This window comes from Drosophila teissieri, chromosome 3R (genome assembly GCF_016746235.2).
Source record: "Drosophila teissieri strain GT53w chromosome 3R, Prin_Dtei_1.1, whole genome shotgun sequence".
Lineage (NCBI taxonomy): Eukaryota > Metazoa > Arthropoda > Insecta > Diptera > Drosophilidae > Drosophila > Drosophila teissieri.
The window spans coordinates 3,952,295-3,975,813 of NC_053032.1; the positions used below are offsets into that span (position 1 = coordinate 3,952,295).

The 23,519-nt window shown below is 36.6% G+C and overlaps 1 protein-coding gene across 7 annotated transcripts in view; it reads left to right on the forward strand.

The window, feature by feature from the left end:
- The window catches only part of LOC122622064 (uncharacterized protein CG43427), a 58,657-nt gene that overhangs the window by 19,528 nt on the left and 15,610 nt on the right, over nucleotides 1–23,519 (forward strand). For 6 of the 7 annotated variants that reach the window (XM_043800216.1, XM_043800221.1, XM_043800225.1 and 3 more), the window contains 3 exons: nucleotides 5,809–5,863; nucleotides 22,400–22,756; nucleotides 23,285–23,491. In XM_043800216.1, the coding sequence (XP_043656151.1) occupies nucleotides 22,646–22,756; nucleotides 23,285–23,491 (318 nt within the window). In that variant the 5' untranslated portion in view covers nucleotides 5,809–5,863; nucleotides 22,400–22,645. The remainder of the gene's footprint in view (nucleotides 1–5,808; nucleotides 5,864–22,399; nucleotides 22,757–23,284; nucleotides 23,492–23,519) is intronic. The other variant, XM_043800215.1, reaches the window with a different exon arrangement.

Here is a 23,519-nt window from a genome sequence, read left to right on the forward strand (position 1 = left end):
CTAGCTTTACTATCAATGGGATGTCAGTGTCGACCAAAATAATTTGTATTTCTTACAAATAGTAAGTAATATAGTATGTTTCGCTAATATATGTGTAAGTTGAAGTAGGACGAGATGTATAAATATGTATTACTATAGGGTATTAGGAGTTCGTTGTGTTTTAAATTTATGACAAGTTTTTGAAGACTAAACATTAAATAAACGGTTACCGGCGACTCCGGATAGGCGATGCCGAACCTTTTCATCTGCATTACGCCTCCAAATAAAATACAGCGCGTGCTGGGCCATTTTGAGATTTTTTAAATTTCCCACAGGATTTAAGAATGGTTAGCATGGTGACCTGGGTAGTTACAGTTCTTTTTACCTTCTACGTAAAATACGCGTACGAGTGTAGCAGACTATTTCAGGTCAAGCTTCTGTCTTTTGTGGGTTTAATTAACGGTCAACAGAAACTTATGCGCTTTTGTGTACTACACGTCTGGGGTATTTTGCTGATTTTTTCTGCTTTCGCTTTGCGTTGTCTAAGGTTACTCCAATCGAGTTCCGCTTTTGTGCGAAGAAAGGTTAAAAGAGGAGAAAGGGCCTTTTTTTTAATGTGTGGTTTTTGCATATCGATATGCCTTTCCTTTTTGGCTCCTCTTCCTTTTCCAAACACATTTTTTTGCTGGGGCACGCTGCGATCTCACTCGTTATGTCAATGTTCTATATGGCTGATTTCAAAGAGCCAATCTACATATAAAAAAGAAAATTGCTGCTTTTGTGTATGCCATGGCTACCCAAACGAACTGCCAATTTTAGTAAACTTCCGGTTTTAGGTTCTGGGTTCTGCTCGGCTCGTTAGTTCGGGGCACTCATTTTTTTTTTAGGTCTCTCCCAATTTTTTTTACGAAACAAAAACTGAACATATAATAAAGGGGATCATTTTTGAAACTATTTTTTGTTGAGTTAGTTGAATACGGATTCTATAAAAATTAACTTATAAAAAAGAAATAAAGTCTATTAGATTAGGATAATATTAAATTTTAATGTACTCGAAAAAAAATGTATATCCGTTACTGGTAGACTGAAAAGGTATACTGATTCGTTGAAAAGTTGGATGGAGGCAGATGGAAGCGTTCTCGACCCTATACAGAAATTCACCTGTCTGTCCGTATGACTTTTGAAAAGATAAGATAAAGCATGTATGTATATAGAGCTTTTTCTATGGTTTTTATATGTAATTTAATTATATTCAGTATGACTTGTAACCAAAACCAGGATAAGCGCGACCTAGCAATGGAAACCATTAAGCCCCGACTTCGGCAAACTGCTTTCCCATCTGCTCCTCCTCTACCCATTTCTCTATCCGCTCTCAGTGATCATCTCGACTTTAAACAATCACTTTTAGGAAAGGGTTCAATGCACCCGTCAGCATAATACACTCTCATAATACACTATTTTGGCGGAGGTTCGTGCAGCCACTGAGCTGATGGGATGATGGTGATGATGATGGTCATAGCATAGCAGTCAAAACAACCGAATAAGCAATGATGGCAGAAAATAAACAACCGACCATAATGACTGCGACTACAGAAAAGACAATAACAATAACATCAGCACAACAGCAACAATGTTGAAGCACTCGACTTATCGGACCTATTGCAAGTTGCAAAGTCATCGAAGAGAGGAGAGCCGTAAACACGGTTTACTATGGTGACACCGGCCATATATGCATTTGTCTATTAGCTGATAGGGCCACACTCGAGTCTTTCAAAACAGAACTAAGCTGAACTTTTCCACTGGGAGTGGTAAAATGCTAATTTCTGGCTCATTTATACAATAATAACCTTAATAATTTCTTCATAACTTGGACCAAAGAAATAATAAGCAAAAATTAAAATTATTCCAACCAAACCACAACTACTACTTCATTTCGGAAAATACGCAAAAAATAAAACTTACTCAAAGCAGAGATTACGAATTTCAATAAATGGCTGGATTACTGAATGCAGGAAACTAACAAAAACAAAAGAGAACGCTATAGTCGAGTTCCCCGACTATCTGATACCCATTACTCAGCTAGTGCAAGTGCGAAGAGAAATTTCAACACTGACCGTGTTTGGCGGTTTGTCGGCGTGGCAAAAAGATTTTTGGTAAATAGAGTTAAATTTACAACACGAACAAAAATGTGAAAAAATTTCAAAACATTTTTCAAAAGTATGGGCGTGGCAGTTTTTGGCGGCTTGTCGTCTTTAGGAGGGGCGTGGCAAAAAGTTTTTTTTGCAGATCGATAGAAATTGACAATACTAAAAAGAAATGAAAAAATATCAAAACATTGGGAGTTATGGTGGGCGTGGCAACATGAATCGACAAACTTGCGCTGCGTCTATGTTTCTGGATTGTGCATGCTGAGTCTTTTATAGTTCCTGAGATCTCGACCTTCATACGGACGGACAGACGGACATGGCCAGATCGACTCGGCTATTGATCCTGATCAAGAATATATATACTTTATATGGTCGGCAACGCTTCCTTCTGCCTGTTACATACTTTTCAACGAACCAAGTATACCCTTTTACTCTACAAGTAACGGGTATAAAAATAAAAAAGTGTAATTAGGGGAAAATTAACAACAAACAAAGCCAAAAATGCGCGTGCGATTCGAGTGACGCAATTGCAAACAACAATTGTGGCTTGCCTCCAATTATCATTTCTGCCGTGTGTGCGCGGTTTTCTATTGTTTTGCATTTTGCAATATAATGCAGAAAATACATCAATAACGAAACAAGAATAATGTTGCCTTCTTCTTTTAGTGCCAAGGCCACAAAAGCAACAAGACAGAGGCGAATGCAGAGAACTAGAAAAATACAATAAACAGTAAAGATTGGCCACATCTTGATTTCTTTTTCATCGAAAATCACTATTTAAATAGCTCGCTTATGTCATCGCCATATTGTTCCTGACTGCAAATGGTGCCTTCTAGCTAAAATTAAATAAACCATTGAAATGCTTAGAAGATGACAAAATACCGCAAATACTTTTGCTCATAATACACTGCAGCTGTGTACTGTCAACCAAAACCATCCGCGTTCATTGATTTCCAATAAAACGAGCAATCTGATTCATGTCGCATGAATTGCTAATTGCTTTTACAGCGTATAATTTGCATAGGCTTTTGGAAATTTTGTGTAGCGAATTTTCGACAAAATTTGGTCTTTTATTATGCAATAGAGTTAATGTGCCTGAGTCGGTACCTCCGCATAACCAGTTCTTTCCAGTCGGACAAATCTGAGCCCCCTGCGAAATTAAATAAAAATGCTAATTGTGCTCAGTAATCGGGAGAATCTAAAAAGTAGACTGTAGAATTACTATCCTGAATAGACCTTGCCTGGCTTATTATGCATGTTCATAAATGATCGAAACACGTAAATTATTTGGCCAAGTAGATGGATGACAAGTAGTTAACCTTTGAATTTGGGCTGCAGAAATGACTAACTTTTACGTAGATTTATATTTTACCCGAATAATTTGATTAAATAATTTTTTTTTGGCTCACCGTTTTCAATTGGATTAAGTGTGCAATGTGCCTCACTGTGGCGTGTATGAAAAGACTTATTAAGAATTGCGCCTCAGCATTTTAGTGCTGTAAACAATCCATGCGTAGGGAAAAACATAAACAAAATGTATTAATTAAACTTAAATAGAAAAGTTCGAAACGGTTTACTCAGACAAGAGAATGGAAACGAAAGAAGCCACGCCGAGGCCAGCTGCAAAAATATGAGAATAAAATTAACATTTTGGCCAATGAATGAAATACATTTTTCCGTGCCTCTCTTATTGCGTGTTGTTTAGTTCACTGTCAAGGGGGCGTATGAGTAATAAAATCAAAAATAATTCGATAATGTGACACAAATCTTCCAAATATAAAAATCATTCAAACAAAAACACCTTTTAACGAGTCACTATTTAAAATCCAAAAGTTTTTTGTGGCGATTTGAAAATGATTTCAAATTTGACAAATACTTAATGAACAACTGATGACGCCAAATATATTGTTTTATTGTTTTATCTCCAGGGTTATAGATATAGATATATAGAGGTTTCAAATATAAAAAAGTTTATTATATATATACATATGTATATGTTTATTATATATGTTTATATATGTATATATTTTTATATTTCTCATTACATATATTATCACATTTTCTGTATAATACACATATTTGAGAAAATTGGTTTAAATATTTAAAATAATATATATATAACAATTAATTAAAGTATTTAAGCCAATTTTCACAGTTGCACAAACATAATAATTAAAGACCACAAATTAGCTTTATTATTTATTTTATTATACAAAACAAATTGTATTGTTTGAAGGCCCTAATGACCAATTCGCGCTGACAACGGTTTAGGGGATTTGTCCATTTTATGTTCAGACTTAAACAAGTTTCCCCTATTAGTATGCATACATATGTAGGTTTGCAGGGTAATTTGGATAATTGGCAACGATTTTTTTTATATATAATCCAAATGATTAAAGTTTTTACTTTATTTTTCATAAGATATTTTGTGCAAACGTGCAATCTGAAAAAAATATAAATAAATGTGTAGTGTACCCTTTCAATTTTAAACGTAAAGTTTAGGTTAGGTATTAAGATTTAATTACCATTATTAGTAAAACTTTTAATTTCACAGGTCTTTTTACCGGTAATTTTTCAGGAAATAAGAAACCTTTTTTTTGTTTTAACGAGGCAATGCCAATTTGTAATGAATTGTATGTTGATCCGTTCCACATATGTAAATGTAACAGTTTAGTTACCCAGGTTATGGCAATGCAGAAGAAGTTAATAAGTTGGATTCTCAAGCTTTTTTAACAAAAACTATATATTTGTCATGCATTTTAATCACTGACACCAATTAAGAAAAGGTAAATAAAATAAAAGATTAATTAAAATAAGACAGGAACTTTTTGTGCCCATAAAAAAGTGCCGTTCCGGTAAAGTTGAGTTCCTCGACTATCAATTACTCGTTACTAGTAGGAGTGCGAAATAAAAATTTCTTTAAAAATATAAGGTACAGTTAAGATTTGGATAGTAAACAAATATTTTCTTTGTAAAGGGATTAAAATTACTATTTGATGTTTTGAGCGATTAGTGTTTAATGGGTCCCTCATAGATTAATTTTTTTGACCCTCATAAAATTGCTTATTACGTCCTTTAGCAAGTAAAATTCTACTTGCTTACATCTCTGAATCTTTATACCCGTTACTCGTAGAGTAAAAGGGTATACTAGATTCGTTGAAAAGTATGTATAAACAGGCAGAAGGAAGCGTTTCCGACCATATAAAGTATATATATTCTTGATCAGGATCAGTAGCCGAGTCGATCTGGCCATGTCCGTCCGTCTGTCCGTATGAACGTCGAGATCTCAGGAACTACAAAAGCTAGAAAGTTGAGATTAAGCATACGGACTCCAGAGACATAGACGCAGCGCAAGTTTGTTGATTCATGTTGCCACGCCCACTCTAACGCCCACAAACCGCATAAAACTGCCACGCCCACACTTTTGAAAAATGTTTTGATATTTTTTCATTTTTGTATTAGACTTGTAAATTTCTATCGATTTGCCAAAAAACTTTTTGCCACGCCCACTCTAACGCCCTCAAACCGAAAAAAACTGTCAGTGTTGAAGACTCGCCTTCGCACTTCCACTAGCTGAGTAACGGGTATCAGATATTCGAAGAACTCGACTATAGCGTTCTCTCTTGTTATAACTTCAAAATGATGTTTTCTATAATGTATACTTATATAATTGTCTTTCTAGATACCAACGAGTAAATTATCGACCAATATCCCACACAGAAAAGGAATTTTAAAGAGTAAGCTGCCCACATATGACATATTTATGTATATTTATAAGTATATATCAAAACAAGAGCGAACGCTATAGTTGAGTTCCTCGACTATCAGATACCCGTTACTCAGCTGGTGGCAGTGCGAACGAGAAAATGTAACAATCTTTTTGACATATCGATAGATTTTGAAAAAAAAAAAAATATTAAAAACAAATAAATAAACAATTTAAAATGGATAGCTTGTAGGCGATAGAGTAGGCATGGCCAAAATGTTTTGTAGCATATCGATAGAAATTGGAAAAAGAAATAATAAAATGTACAAATTTCAGCACATTGTCCAAAACTGTGGCCGTGGCAGTATATTAGAGTGGGCGTGGAAACAAGAATTTTTGGTTGTAAATCGATAAAAATTTACAAGACTAATACAAAACTGAAAAAATATGTCTCCGAAAGTTGGATCCTGATTAAAAATATATTTCATATGGTCTAAAACGCTTCCTTCTACGTGTTACATACTTTTCTAGTATATCCTTTTGTTCTACGAGTAACGGGTATAAACAGTCCCGGACATCTTCTCAATCGCACAAAAATGTTAGCCAAGCGTTGTTTTTCAAAAGACATAAAACGGGGAGTTTACACGGCGGATTGCATCACTAACATTAAATCAGCTGCTATGAGACACTCTGTGTACTATGCAGGCGCTGGGTAACCTAGATCAGAAGTAAGATCGGTGAGTGCAGTGAGTGAAAAAAAACAAATTTGACATGCAAGCTGTGCTAAGTCACTGGCTGAACTCAACTCGAGACTTGTCTGCTTTCGACAAAACGTTACAGTTACATGTGAACAGATAGGCGCACACTGTAGGCAGCGGTATATACCAGCTACATAGTACAAAATACAAAAACTGCAACTAGATAAAAGACAGGTGAGATCAAAATGATAGTCATTCCATTTGGAGAGAAACTTATAAAAGGACAAAAATATACAGAGCCAATCGCGAAGAGATTCAAACGCATTTGCCAGATACAATAGCTTCTGGCTTTGGTACAGTTCAGCGTGTGAGTTTAATTTAAAAACAAGAGAGAACGCTATAGTCGAGTTCCCCGACTATCTGATACCCGCTACTCAGCTAGTGGAAGTGCGAAGGAGAATCTTCAACACTGACAGTTTTTGTCGGTTTGAGGGCGTTAGAGTGGGCGTGGCAAATTTTTTGGCAAATCGATAGAATATTACAAGACTAATACAAAAATGAAAAAATATCAAAACATTTTTCAAAAGTGTGGGCGTGGCAGCTTTGGGCGTTAGAGTGGGCGTGGCAAAAAGTTTTTTGGCAAATCGTTAGAAATTTACAACACTAATACAAAAATGAAAAAATATCAAAATAATTTTCAAAAGTGTGGACGTGGCCGTTTTGGGCGGTTTGTGGGCGTTAGAGTGGGCGTGGCAACATGAATCGACAAAGTTGCGCTGCGTCTATGTCCCGGGAGTCCGTATGTTTAATCTCAACTTTCTAGTTTTCGTAGGTTCTGAGATCTCTACGTTCATACGGACAGACGGACGGTCAGACGGACGGACAGACGGACATGGCCAGATCGACTCGGCTACTGATCCTGATCAAGAATATATATACTTTATATGGTCGGAAACGCTTCCTTCTGCCTGTTACATACTTTTCAACGAATCTAGTATACCCTTTTACTCTACGAGTAACGGGTATAATAAATCTGTAGCTGCCGGCTCCCCCTTTTCCCAGACGAACTCCTGTTTCTACACACTTCTACAAACTTCTGGCAATAAACATTGCCAATTTATTGGTACTGTTTAGGTATTCTTATGTGATTTCTATGATTTGTATATTTAAATGAAATTAGTTCTTTACAAGTGTGAGCTTTAAATAATAAATAATAAACGAAAACGAAAGATTGTACTTCTTTTATCTTAATTTTTTATCCGTTACTCGTAGAATACAATTCTATACTAGATTCGTTGAAAAGGAAGGAAGGAAGCGTTTCCGATCAAATAAAGTATATACATATAATCTCGTTGAGGATCACTAGCCGAGTCGATGAGGCCATGTCCGCCTCTTCTTCCCTCCATATAATCGTGGAGATCTTAGGTACTATAAAAGCTAGAAGATTGAGATAAGGCATGCAGATTCCAGAGTCGCAGCGCAAGTTTGTTTCCAAAACTATTTCCATCCATATTGCTATTTTAAATTTTTTTTAGTTTTCTTATCTTGGCGTATTGTATGCTGTTAGTGGCATCAATTCGTGGCCTGGTCCTCGATTGCTTTGATTTCGACATTCGGTGTGGAATTGTCTGATAAAACTGTTTCGGGTGCCTTTAAGGTTAGCTCGCCAATAAAATATTGTTTGTTTTGTTTGGTTTACTTTGGAATTTCGCGCGATTTAATTGGGTGAGCTGTGATCGATATGCTTCCATGCAGAGTACACATTACTTGTATGCTTGTCGATGAAACTAAAATTATTTATATTAACAGAACCCGAATCAGTGGGTTGAATTTAAATAATTTAGAATTTAATGTATGTTTTGCGTATTCAGTGCCCACCCAACCATAAAAATATTTTGGCTGTTTACAGCAGGCCATTAACAATAATTTAATTTAATTCTTAATTAATAATAAAATGAAAAATGTTAAAAAATACCATTTGACAAAGTGCTTTCTAAGTGGCCACATCAAGTATAATTGCTTTGGGCTGGACAATTCTTTGGAACTTTTTGGAAATTTCTTTATTTGGTCATTAGAACTACCGTTTTAATATACATTGTTTTTACTTTTTGGAGCTTTGTCATTTGATTAGTTTATGTGGACAATTTGCTGGGACACTCACGTTGCAATCCTCGCAGCCCATAACCGATGTTTAATCATTATGCGACGTGAGAAGAAGCGTCAGAGCTCCTGAGCCAACTGGGCATGCGCAAATTTGTGTGGGTAATTGCAGCTTTCTGTGCCTCAGTATTGGCGCCATTCAAAACGCGTAATTGTTACACCCTGATTACGCGACCGCAACGAACCGCAATTTGAAAAGTAAGAGAAATACGCTATATAGAAAATGTATTTATGTACAACGTAGGTGTTGGAAAAAGAACTATATGTTTGGATAAGATTACTTGGTAACTGCAATATACATTTTCATTAACTTATGTAACTAAGAATAACAAATTTCACTGAAATATTTATTGACCAGCTTCGGGTTTAGAGCTCTGCTGCGAACCTTGTACTTTCAAGTAACGAATATAAAAACAAGATAGAACGCTATAGTCGGGTTCCCCGACTATCTGATACCCGTTACTCAGCTGGTGAAAGTGCGAAGAAAAATTACAACACTGACCGTTTTTGGCGGTTTGTGGGCGTTAGAGTGGCAAAAAGTTTTTTGGTATAGAGAGTTTAATTTACAAGACGAACAAAAATGTAAAAAAATTTCCCAACATTTTTCAAAAGTATGGGCGTGGCAGTTTTGGGCGGTTTGCGGGCGTTAGAGTGGGCGTGGCAACATGAATCGACAAACTTGCGCTGCGTCTATGTCTCTGGAGTCTGTATGCTTAATCTGAATCTTTTTAGCTTTAATAGTTCCTGAGATCTCGCCGTTCATTCGGACGGACAGACGGACATGGCCAGATCGACTCGGCTATTGATCCTGATCAAGAATATATATACTTTATATGGTCGGAAACGCTTCCTTCTGCCTGTTACATACTTTTCAACGAATCTAGTATACCCTTTTTCTCTACGAGTAACGGGTATAATAAAAATATATTCTCTGTTAGGCTTATATTCTAGTGTAGTTCTAATAAATTCAATGAAGTCACTGCCAAACTATTTCTTCCTCGCATAATTAAACACATACTGCATTTATAAGTTCTTTGCGCACGACTGGTGTACCCTCCCCGACAATTATTACAAAATTTCCCCTTTTAGGGGCGTAGTGCGTGTAAAGGGGATCGCGACCCAGCTGGAATTGAATGGTAAGAGAGCAAGGTATGAGAGCAAAAGTATTTTGCATTCCAACTAGGGCCTGCGGACTTAGGGAATAAGAAGATACCTTTAGGTTGCCGGTTACTCATGTAATAAGAACACTAGTTGAGGGAAAATGCAGTGCAAATATTATTCGCACCACAAACGCAAAAGCAAAACAAAATTGTTCAAGAATAAATAGAAAATCAAGAAAGAATGCTAGCTTCGGCACACCGAAGTTTGTGTACTTTGCAGTATTATATATTTATACATTATACAAGAAAGGTTGCTGTAATCGAGTTCCCCGACTATCAGATACCCGTTATTCAGTGCGAACAAGAAATTTTCACATTTTTCTGGCAGAATGAAAAAGGGGGGAATAACTCTTTTATAAGGGATAGTGATAGTTTTGAGCGGCTTGTGGGCGTTAGAATTTTTTGGCAAATCGGTAGAAATTTTCAAGATTAATATGTAACAAACTGAAAAAATATCAAAACATTTTTCAAAGGTGTCGGCGTGACAGTTTTGGGGGGTACTATGGTAGGAAAGTTGAGATTAAGCATGCAGACTCCAGAGACATCTGCCCAAATCTGCCACGCCCACACTTTTGAAAAATGTTTTCATATTTTTTCATTTTTGTATTAGTCTTGTAAAGTTCTATCGATTTGCCAAAAAACTTTTTGCCACGCCCACTTTAATACCCACAAACCGCCAAGAACTGTCAGTGTTGAAGACTCTCCTGCGCAGTTCCACCAGCTGAGTAACGGGTATCAGATAGTCGATGAATTCGACTATAGCGTTCTCTCTTGTTTCTATTATTTTTAAATTATATTGCGACTCTTCTTATGGCAGCTGTATAATAAAGTCCACTGATTTTAATCAGAGTAAATCCGAAATTATATATTTTAAAAAAAATGGTGTTTCACCAAACTGAACCGCTTAATGATCAAAAACATGTTTTTTCATGTATTTTAAGCAGCTAAATGATAATGTGATCCTATCCAGCTCGTTACTACTTATACTATACCTATAATATTTGCAATAGAAACGTCTGTTTTATCGAGGAACAAACTTTTGACTGAATTGAGTACCCTGAGAAAGGGTATAAGAAGATCTAGAGATGAACAACAGCACAAAAGTAGTTTTGAGACAAATTAATTTTGTCCGATCATTGTGCTGATTGTAGTTATTGAATTTTACTTGTAATTGTGAATGTATATAAAGGGAGAACGGTGCACTATGAATTCGAACGAAATAGAAACTAAATAGAAGTGCGCGTGCAAATTTAGAAATGTATTGAAAATTATAGACCATAAGGCAATGGGTTATTGGGAAACCACTCGTAGTTACTAAAATAGCTATAGGCACTAACTCTCAAACTGTGATGTGTTTTTATATAACTTAGTTAATAACTTCTTTTTTTGTATTTACGCATTGCCTTTGTAATTTTTATGTAATAAAAACTAATTTGTTTATCAGTTTATACTTTATTGTCGGATTGCACAGAAGTTCGTATTGTTTTCACTTTTTATTTTGGTTATACATACATTTACTGTAAAGTTGTATTGGAAGCAATTTTTTAAATTAATGGGATCGCCACGACCAATGTTACCGTATGCGTGGCCGACTTTGTAATCTTCATCAGGTCCTCAAACTATTCGAGGTTGAAATTTGTTTAAACATTAAACTGCAAAATCTGGATTGCCACATTTTTTCAACAATTCACTAAGTGTAAGATTTCTTCACTTAATAAATAATAAAAAAAAAATTTAGTATAAGAGTAATAGTATTGTTCAATTTAGGTGGAGCTACGACCCAAACGCTGACCGGACATACGACCAAGTTCAAGTGCGTCCCACACTTGGAGGTTTGGCAGTAGGGATGTCGTGATATTAAAAAAATATCGTATCGATGATATTTTTTTATCAAAACAAAATGATTATAATATTTAAAATATCACAAAAAAATATCGACATATTTGATAAATAAAATTAAAGTGTCTTATCAACTTTATTTTTATACCCGTTACTCGTAGAGTAAAAGGGTATACTAGATTCGTTGAAAAGTATGTAACAGGGAGAAGAAAGTGCTTCCGACCATTTAAAGTATATATATTCTTAATCAGGATCAATAGCCGAGTCGATATGGCCATGTCCGTCTGTCCGTCCGTATGAACGTCGAGATCTCAGGAACTACAAAAGCTAGAAAGTTGAGATTAAGCACACAGTCTCCAGAGACATAGTTACCACCTTAACGGCCACTGTAGCGTTCTCTCTTGTTTTTATTTAAATGCATGGATATTCTATTTATAATACACGTTGTGTTTATATAAATTTCATATTATAATGCTACCAGTACTTAGAATTAAGTGATTTTAGGAAGACTCGTTGTGTTATATGTGTGTCTGTCATTCGGCTTCTTAAGGTGCAAAGACAACTTTGAAGAGTTTCCAGTTGTATTAATAATTCGGTCGCAGAGTTTGCACTTTGCAGTCCCGTTTTTTTATCAGTGTAATTGGATTTTATGTTCATTTTAACACGTGCACTTTTACTCGGTATCGCTTTGGAAATCAGAGTGAACGAAGGGAAAATATCAAAAAAATATCAACAAAAAATATCGCAATATCGATATTTGTTCAAAAAAAATATCACGATATAAATATATCATTTTCAGGAAAAAATATGGATATATTGATATTTTGATATATTATCAACAACCCTATTTGGCAGCCATGACAACTTGGACAAGTTCTAGCGGGTCGGCAATCAAGCTCAGGGTGCGGTCACATTGAAATTATGCCGGCCGGCCGAGAAGGGAGAATCTGAAATCGACTCTGCTTAGTCATCGAACTTGGCGTAATGCAAAACACAGGCAGTTGGCTGCTGACTTGGAGATGACTCAACCCGGGACAAAAAAACAAAACAAAATGAACGAAGGAAATGTGCTACCAGTTTAGTACACAGAACCGAGCCGATGATCGCACGCTGAACTCGTCAATGCCTCTGCTGCTGTTGTCCTACTCCACTTCTTTATGGATCCGAGATTTCAATGTGTAGTTGCTTGTTGGTAGCTAGTTCTTATGCCTAGTCATGGTTCTCGACTCTGCCACTAAAGCCCGCCCTCATCATCATCAGGCTATAAGGTTTCTTATGTATTTTTTTCACTGGTAGAGGGATACTAGAGCATAGTGGAACAATTTGGAATCATTTTGTAACCCTAACTAAAAATATTATAGTATGCAATAAATAATTTTCTTAAAAGATCAGCACCACTCCATCAGATTAGACAAACGATTTTGAATTCAGATTCCAACAGTCAGTTTGAATTCACAAACATGAATATACAGTACCAACATAAGCCATGACTTTCTCAGAGTGCATGGAAAGCTTTCCTGCCTCGAATACTATTGCGATGCAGGCTCTCAATTAGTTTCAATATAACTTGCTGAGCAAAAACGTAAGAAAATTAAAATTATGACAAAATTCTACCCAATCCGTTAGTTGATGAAGCCCGCATCCAGCCACACTGGCCACTTATGTCTGTGAGGGAAGCTCATTCTCAACCTTGCCATCATCCGCATCCTCGAAAACCTTCAACAACCCGAACATTGTTTGCCTGTCTGGGCTTTGACAAAACTTTGCATGTCATGTTATCATTGTGGTTCCTTATACTTTTTCCCGGCATCGGAGGTCTCGGTCCCTGGCTTTGTTTGTCTACTACTTTGGGCTGTGGTTCCTCTTCGTGCCTGCCCCTTTTTGCACGTTATTCCTTTCGAGATCCGTCTCTGATTATTCCAGCATACTAAAGTTCTCAAAAGCCTCCCTTCTATGCATTTCAAAGTGTAATATAAAGTTTACAGAGGCCATAACCTTTTGGTATATTTTACAGCATCAACAACTAAGACTTCATATAAAGCAACTTCTATATTCGATTAGATAATTAATCTTTAAGGTATTATCTTAGACGTGTTCTTAATGCAATCAATGCTAATATTCCTCGACGTCATTAGGATTGCATTATTATTGTCTATTTCAAAGACTTACGCATATTAGGGTCACCGGCAATCCTCGAGGTAGATACTAAGAGGTCTGACATTGTGCCCAATCACTGATATATATGGGACTCAGAGAGCAAAAAAACTTCATAAACCGCAAACTGTGCCAATGGAACACAAAGAGATTTCTTTGTTAATGGTCGGGTCGTTAGCTCTCCTGCAACCCTTCAATAAAAATTAAAGCCATACGATACTGACTATATTCGAATAAGCATTAACAAAAATCGTTTTTGATTTCAGCCTGCACTAATTTGTTTTTCAGTTGATAATGTCAAAAGGCGGTAAAAACTGCTTGGGTAATCGATGAACCCACAACACCTTGCAATATTCGACTACAACAAAACGTGTAATGTAGTAATAACTCGGCAATCAAGAGAACACAAAAATCATTTTATTTAAAAATTAGATTGGCATTTCACAGCGTATTTAAATGTATACTTTAATTTGATATGTATGAGCGAATTGGTTATGAAACGGTTTTGGCCAGTGCACACCCAAAAAGATCAAGTGTCTTTCTACACGACGCACAGTGGCGCCTTAGATACTTTAGGTGTACAAAAATCATAACTCTTGAACCAGTTGAGATATTTTCATAATTATTTTAAATGAAAGGTAATTTTAGTACCTTTCGATTAAGTGGTCATACAATATGGTGTGATAAATAGTAGATTTTATACTCGAAAATTAATGTTTTTGGAAGCAGTTTTCTCAATTTTTATCCAATTTCGACAAATACTTTGTCATCTATTTTTACCTTTTTTGCCCTTTTTGTTCAAAATAATCATTCAATCTTACTTCATTTAATATTTGTGAAGAAAAATAAATCATTATACATTCATTTAAAATCATTACAAAGTCAGGGATCGAAAAACAAGCCGCCAATACAAGAAAAAAGGGATGTCCGCCCTACAATTTTGTACTGCGGAGCGACTGCGCTTGTAGCAGAATTTGTCGCGCGTTTTTTACGCTGAGTTGAAAGTATATTTTGCCCGGGAAATTCGTGGTGGGACGTCGGGGGATCCGATCTCTTTTGATTATGATAAAGAACATAATCAAGAACAACACCTCATACTCCAAAGTCCAAACCCTGGGAATAGTTGGTAGTTGGTAGTTTTTTCCATCAAAGTTGAAAAATATGTGAAAATTAGTACATCGGTAAAACAGGTATTCCCGCACTTGCAAAGAATATTATACATTTATTCTACCTTTGTTTTACCGAGATTTGATGACCCTTTCCATAGAGACCATAACCAAGCCGGTCGGTTACATATTTTACCTAAAAATCGATCGCAAAGTCCGAATTTTCTACAAAAAATACCTGCTTTTTTTGCAACACAAAAAAGGTTCAACTTTGAACACGTGTTAAAATACTGAACCGATTTGAATTATTTTTTGTATTCAACGCTTTTGAACTATTACCTGTCGAATGCGATATCTCACGCAACGATCCGTTGTCATCAAAAATTTGATTTTTGTATCGTATCTGTATCTTTTGCGCCATTGTACGCCGTCTTGGATTGCCAGCCTTGCCTATCTAGCGGAAAGCAAAAACATAACAGTAAAGTAAATTAAGTAAAGCCACACACCAAAAGTAGCCACACCAGATGCGATCCGAATGCAATGAGGGCAAAAAGAAAAACCGGACAGAGTCGGGTCTAAAACGAGAGTAAATGTTGGTCTAGACCCCAGAGAGTCAGGGAATGGAGAATACAAAAATCTGACACATAGCAAAAGTGGCTGACCTCGAGAACTCCCGTTTACGCTAGGGGCCCAAGAGATCACTCATATGTAGCTGTATCTAAGTTATTCTGTAAGAGGCCGCTCGTTGGACTCTTGTTCCTTTTGCCATCACCTATGTCGAATCCATATGTCTAACATGGGTAGCTTGCCCACGAGTTGGCTCTTTTCCTTTTGTTTCTTGTGGCTGGTCTCATGGTTGCATGGTCTTCTCTAGTATTATTAATCATTAAACTTATTATAGTTTTTTTTTAAAACAATAAAGTGACAACTAAATACTTAAACTAATACTTAAAATCAAGTGATTCGCAATTTCGTGTAAACTTTTTATAATAAAACAAGAGAGAACGCTATAGTCGAGTTCCCCGACTATTTGATACCCGTTACTCAGCTAGTGGAAGTGCGAGGGCGAGTCTTCAACACTGACAGTTTTTTTCGGTTTGAGGGCGTTAGAGTGGGCGTGGCAAAAAGTTTTTTGGCAAATCGATAGAAATTTACAAATCAAATACAAAAATGAAAAAATATCAAAACATTTTTCAAAATTGTGGCCGTGGCAGTTTTGGGCGGTTTGTGGGCGTTAGAGTGGGCGTAGCAAAATGTTTTTTGGCAAATCGATAGAAATATACAAGACTAATACAAAAAATGACAGACGGACGGACAGACGGACATGGCCAGATCGACTCGGCTACTGATCCTGATCAAGAATATATATACTTTATATGGTCGGAAACGCTTCCTTCTGCCTGTTACATACTTTTCAACGAATCTAGTATACCCTTTTACTCTACGAGTAACGGGTATAAATACCGCAAATTATATTATGTCAAACACTACGACATAAATACATAAATAAGTATAAGTAAGTATATATAATTGAAACGGTGCCCATCTTGTCGACTACTAGACAAAACTCAACCACGTTTTTTTCAATGACTCAATTTGTATACCCCATAGTCATAGAGGTATACTAAATGTGATAAACGTATGTAACAGGTAGAAGGAAACCTTTCCGGCCCTATGAAGTATGTATCTTCTTGACCAGGAACACTGAAAAAGCTAAAAAGTTACGAATAAGCATGTAGTGTGCATTGCTCATTTTCTATCGAGAGGCAAAAAATTGTTTGTCCTCTTTCCAAAATTATTTTAGTTATGTATTATTTTTTAAACAAAATTTGAAATTTGTATCTTTCACTGCCACTAGCTGACTTATCGGGTATCCAGTATTCGAGGAACTCGATTATAACATTCTCCCTTGATAATACTTGAATAATTATAACAATTATTCATAAATTTATTTTGGAAATGACCTCATACAGTTTGGAAAATGGGCCAGGTATAATAAGTGCGTTTTAATTTGGAATGTTAAAAACAAAAATGCTACATTTATTTGCTAAATGAATACATTATTTGTTCAATGATGACCATTCGTAGCTGCTAGTGTATTTATAAAATCTCTTTATACATACCAGTGGTATTGCAAATATATTTTGCTGATAATTTATTAGCAAATTTTACTAGGCCAAAGAAGAGTAAAATGAGAACCTCATTTGGTTTAATGTAATATCATGGAAGGAGGACTGGAAACTATTAATACATGCATTAGACCCCAAAAACATTTATTTTTCTTGCAGTATAAATCAAGCTCCAAAACCGTTGGATTTTGTTGTATGACATGAAAATTAAAATTAAGTTTGATTTGGTTTTATGCTACACGTGCCTCGCACATGCAGCATAGCCATAGATAAATATTTATACTTTCATAGTCCGGGTGAAAACCACGACTTTAGCCTCCAAACCTTTACAACTACTGACAAAGCGTTAGCTTAGCCCTAAATTAAATAAATTAACAGTTGGATTAAAAGAACGCTTTTTGATTAGGTAAGCGGTTACTTGGATACTAGCGCCACCGGCCGGTAGTTACATTTGTTGCTCACGTATCTCTGACGTTCTTAACCGTGGTACCCTTCGTCCCTACTGCCGACCACGTACATTTAGCATTCTGTCACGCCCTGATTGATTACTGTTTGCTCAAAATTTACGCCAACGAAATTAAGTAAATATTTAAATCACAGATACAATTACATCACAACACAATTTGCATGTAATTTCAAGCGGCAAACGGCAGTTGGCCTAAAATTTAACGTATCTAAAGGATGTACATACATGGGTATTTTTTGGTTTTCCTTTCATTTGCTTAGTTCTCCCAGTTTTCCTAGTGATTTTGCAATTTTCAGCCACGAGAGAAGGACAGCCATAGTTGTCGGTGACAGACGGAAACCAAGTAATCACAGTCGAACAGAAACAAATTAAAACTGACTTATCGATATTAAAATGTTAATGAACTGAACATTTTGCGTGTCGAATTGTCAAACAGTTCGCGTTGGGCGTGCTTTCAAGATCTACGCTCAGATCACGGCAGCGTGATAATTGCCCAGCTTTGGTCGATGTACGAGGTAACAACGAAATCCCATTCTGGACGTCACACTCCACTTTCCATGTTGTTGTTGTCTTACCTCTCTTGAAAATTATTTCAATAAATTCAATCAAAAAACACGTCTATCAGTCTACCCGTTATTCAGATAATAGAAGATCGACTTGGCTAGTAATAATAATCAAAAACAAGAGAGAACGCTATAGTCGAGTTCCCCGACTATCTGATACCCGTTACTCAGCTAGTGGAAGTGCGAAGGAGAGTCTTTAACACTGACAGTTTTTGGCGGCTTGTAGTTGTTAGAGTGGGCGAGGCAAAAAGTTTTTTGGCAAATCGATAGAACTTTACAAGACTAATACAAAAATGAAAAAAAATATCAATACCTTTTTCAAAAGTGTGGGCGTGGCAGTTTTAGTTTGTGGGCGTTAGAGTGGGCGTGGCAACATGAATCGACAAACTTGCGCTGCGTCTATGTCTCTGGAGTCTGTATGCTTAATCTCAACTTTCCAGCTTTTGTAGTTCCTGAGATCTCGACCTTTATACGGACAGACAGATAAGCGGACGGACAGACGGACATAACCAGCAACAAATTTTAGAAAAAAAATTTTTTTTTTTTTGGGAATTTCGTAAATGGAGGAAGTTACTTTAACAAGATTGGATTAATAGTAGTCGCAAATATCTTCAGACACTTTGATCATCGTAAACATAAATCTACTTTGGGCTGCTTTCTATTAACCAAGCCCACTCTATTGCCCACAATGTACACCCACGTTTTGATTTGAAAAGAATTTCAAAATTTCTCCCTAGCTGAACATCGGGTTTCTGAGTTCCTCGACTATAGGATCTCTGTTCTTTTTATGGCTTCTTTTCACGCAACAATTGAAATGTCATTAGAATCAGTGGAAAGCGATTTTCGTACGTTTAAGCTACTTTATAGATCAACTCTACGAGCTCTTTATTTGGCTGTTGTTATACTCAAAAGTGTCTCCGGCTCTATTTTAATGTGATTTTTCGTCAAACATATCAAAGATTGCATTTGTAGCTTCCGCTATGAAGAGGACCACTGTTGAGATTTGTTTTCCACAGAGATAAACACAAGCCTATTCATTGTTCTAAGACAAAATACTGCGAAATCTTGATTTTACCGTGTGATAAAGCGTGCCCCTCACTAGATTGAAATCTCTGATAAATATTTAATTAGATATTTTGCTGTTGAAATGGTCCTGTTATTGTTTGCTTGTTGTATTTTAAGTGAAAAGTAGACAATGATCCCCTCACAGCTCGGTTTGTAAACAATAAGCAAAAAGCTGGTCGCTATGATGGAGTGCCTGGGATTTTGGTGATTCTGAATAATCTCAATGGAGGAGGTTGAGCTTCTAAACAGAGTTAATAAATTACGTAAACTATTTGATATTGAACGGGAAGAAACATTACATTTTAATTCTCTCTTCTTTATATTAAATAGCACTACTTATAATTGTTTCATCTGTTAGAATTTTTTTCTAATTAAAGCTGAACCACTCCGAACCGCAGTAATCATTTTTAGCAAAATAAATATATAACTACCTTTTTTTATTGGCATAATGGATACTGTTTTTTGGTGCTTAAACACAAATATTCGCTCCCTATAAACACCCATTCTTTCACTTTACGCCATTAATAATTAATTCTATCAAGGGGCAAAAAAAAGGGGCCGCCTTGAGTCTCAGTTGGCGTCACTATGATGCCATTTAATGCTGATCTTTTTCTAACCATATTTATCTAATTGCCATTTTGTTGACATAATTAGTATTGTTTATTCGTCGACACTGGCAAGCAAAGCACACTCGCGAAAGTTGGCGAGTCTCTTATGTAATAGTCTTTCTGGTAAATTTAAATTATTATACCCGTTACTCGCGGAGTAATAGAGTATACTAAATTCGATGAAAAGTATGTAACAGGCAGTAGGAAGCGTTTCCGACCATATAAAGTATATATATTCTTGATCAGGACCAGTTGATCTGGACATGTCCGTCCGTTCGTCTGTCCGTCCGTATGAATGTCGTGATCTCAGGAACTGGAAAGTTTAGATTAAGCATACAGACTCCAGAGACATGGACGCAGCGCAAGTTTGTTGAATTATGTTGCCACCCACACTCTAACGCCCACAAACCGCCCAAAACTGTCAGTGCTGAAGTCTCTCCTTCGCACTTCCACTATCTGGAGTATCAGATAGTCGGGGAACTCGACTATAGCGTTTTCTCTTGTTTATTTTACAGTATAAAAATTTACAGTATAATTCGTTTGCATAGTACATTTTTTTTTTTATTCTGTTCTGTGTTTAATGCTGCAGTTGCATTTGATTAAAACCAAACCACCGCTAATTATGAAAATTGTTTAGTTTTGCTTTAAGGGTGGCACACTACGCTTTGCCTCGAAAAAGGTAGTTTTTTGGAAATTTGTTTGTACAAGAAAACAATGCGACAGAGAAGTGGTAATTTGTATTTATTACATACATGTCTGAACTTTTATTTTTCATCTTACACATAAAAAAGATTTCCAATTGTGCATATTGTTAAATTTCCTTTTGCGGTAATCACGCTGTAGTCCAGACCAACTATCTGAAACACAAAATTTTTTTTTTTATAGATTAAGGTTGTGTTTAGTGATTAAAACTCGCAAATGCTAACAAAATGTGAGATTTAGTTACCATTTCTTGCAAAAAAAAAGTGATAAAATTATCAATTTTGGTTATTATCGACTCAAAAATTGTTTAAACAATTAGTTTTTACTGAAGTTAGAGTTTTAATCACTAGCGGTGACTTTAATCTTATAAACGAGTGTAAGTTAAGCTTTATACGTGTAGCGATTCGTTCGCAATCGTGAATACCGACTGAAAAAAAGTGTTTTCGAGGAAACGCGCTTTAAAATAACTATGCGCGAGCTGGGTCCTGGCAAGATAAGTCCAAAACAAGAGAGAACGCTATAGTCGAGTTCCCCGACGATCTGATACCCGTTACTCAGCTTGTGGAAGTGCGAAGGAGAGTCTTCAACACTGAAAATTTTTGGCGGTTTGTGGGCGTAGAGTGGGCGTGGCAAAAAGTTTTTTTACAAGAAATTTACAAGACTAATACAAAAATAAAAAATTATCAAAACATTTTTCAAAAATGTGGACGTGGCAGTTTTGGGCGGTGTGTGGGCGTTAGAGTGGGCGTGGCAATATGAATCGACAAACTTGCGCTTATGTATGTCTCTGGAGTCTGTATGCTTAATCTCAACATTCAAGCTGTTGTAGTTCCTGAGATCTCAGCCTTCATACGGACGGACAGACGGACATGGCCAGATTGACTCGGCTATTGATCCTGATAAGAATATATATACTTTATATGGTCGGAAACGCTTCTTTCTGCCTGTTACATACTTTTCAACGAACCTTTTACTCTACCAGTAACGGGTATTCAGCTACAGCTATTCGTAGTACGACTTTTAAACTTTGGGACAATATTTTTGAATAGTATAGCTATCAAATAAAATAATAAAAAAAATCGCTTTTTTTAAAGTTGTCCGTAGAGTGCCCCCTTAAGTTATGTTCGTCTTTGTAGCACTTGATCATTATATGATTATTATAAGATTATATGAGTGTGTAGCCTCGTGCCGTTGGCGGGTTTTTCCTTCTTGACTATTAAGTGAGCCGTGTCTTGTGTGAAGTTTTCTGAGTTGAATGCTGTACCTCAAGTGTCTGTCTGCAAGACTGGTACTTGCTGAACATTTTTGATATGCAAATGAAAGCTCGTTACTTTCGAACCTTTTGAACAAAAATTTAAAAAAACTCAAGGAATACTGGGCTGCATTTATAAACATTACATGGCGGAAAAATTAGGAAAACTTATAGTTAATAATTAGTAGGACGGAATGAAAAGCGTAGCAAAAAGATTTTCAAATACCGGGTCACATGGAGTTAATGGAGGGTAGAACTATGCGGATGACTACGTGATGGGATGGTGTATGTGAGATATATGCTGGGGCACGATAATTGCTGTGATAAAAGTTTTTAAGATTGGCCCGCATACCAGCATGTGGGTCCGAGGCCAGAGCGGCATCCACTCAGACAGAGAGGCGGTCGGGGAATCAATTGGACTTTGATGACTGTTAATTAAAATTCGCACAGTACTTTTCGAGCATTTTTAAGTAATCGTTGTCCGTCGGTTGAGGAAATGCTTGTAAGTTTTTGTGCAGATCCACCACGGAATTAGGTCAGCTCAAGATGACACCTGCCCACTTTAAATGCTCGTACCGGGGTTGATGGTTCATAGATGAGGCCCCCAATTTCCGACAGCACATTATCTTGCTTTTACACTCAATATGGTTTTATTTGTCTTTCAGCTAATGAAATTGGCCACATCCGAAGATCTCGTCCGATGTGCGTGGATGGTAGCGCATCGCCTTTGAATCGATTTCGGGGACATGGTGAGCCATTGATCAGAGTCCAAGAAACCCGCGTAGTAGCTCGCTGTCATATGAGCTGAGATTAGTCAACAAACACAACATTCAACGGAACGAAGGGCGAAATTATAGAATAGACCCGTCGACAGATATCCACAGACACGTTTCATCATCTAGAAGCTCCAAATGGAGACCACTGATCAGGAGGTCATGCTGGAGGGCAGGGAAGAACTCATGTCGACATCGGCCACATCGCCCACAAATAGTGGGGACGCAAATGGTTTCGGCAAAAAATTGGTAAGTTTTTCCCTCAGCATAAACCTGCCCCCCACATGGGTTGTGGAAGCATTCCATTTCCCTTTTAAACATTTTTCTTTTTAATAACTAAATATTCAAGAGTGGAAAAGATCACACAAAAATATATTAATTCTCAAACTTGTTTGTATATTGGTGTAAAAAGCAGTTGGAAATAAAAAATAAGAAAAACATAAAGAATTTATTGCTAAATAGCAAAGAATAGAAGGGACTCGAAGTTTTTCCCGATATAAGCATACATATGCTCCCGATATATAACATATGCTGCAGAATGCTTTATGCAAATAAATACTGAAATCCTCAAAATGGTCAAGGACGTCAGCTTAATAAGCAATCCACTGCAATTTAAAATCAAAAACTATAGCCTTCTGCCTTAATGAAAACAGTTACAATGACTCCAGACACTGGACATCTGTCCGGTGAAATACCCCCCCCTAAACACGCACAATTGAAACAATTCATGCTAATTATAAATTATATTGCATTTACTGCACTTGTTGGTAAATATAGTCCGTAACCTCGCCGGATCCCACATCGTACGTCACCAAGCAGCGAGTGACGCGGCCCACGCCTCCCGCTCCTTCGAAAAATCCTATGCAGTTCGTCCAGATTAAGCCCTGCAACCTTTATCAGACCGCGCAGGAGCAGCTGAAGAAGGCCGAGGAGGTCAAGAAGCTGAAGGAGGTGAAGAAGGAGGAGCCAGAGGAGTGGCAGAACGTAAGTCCATATCACATATACAAGCAAT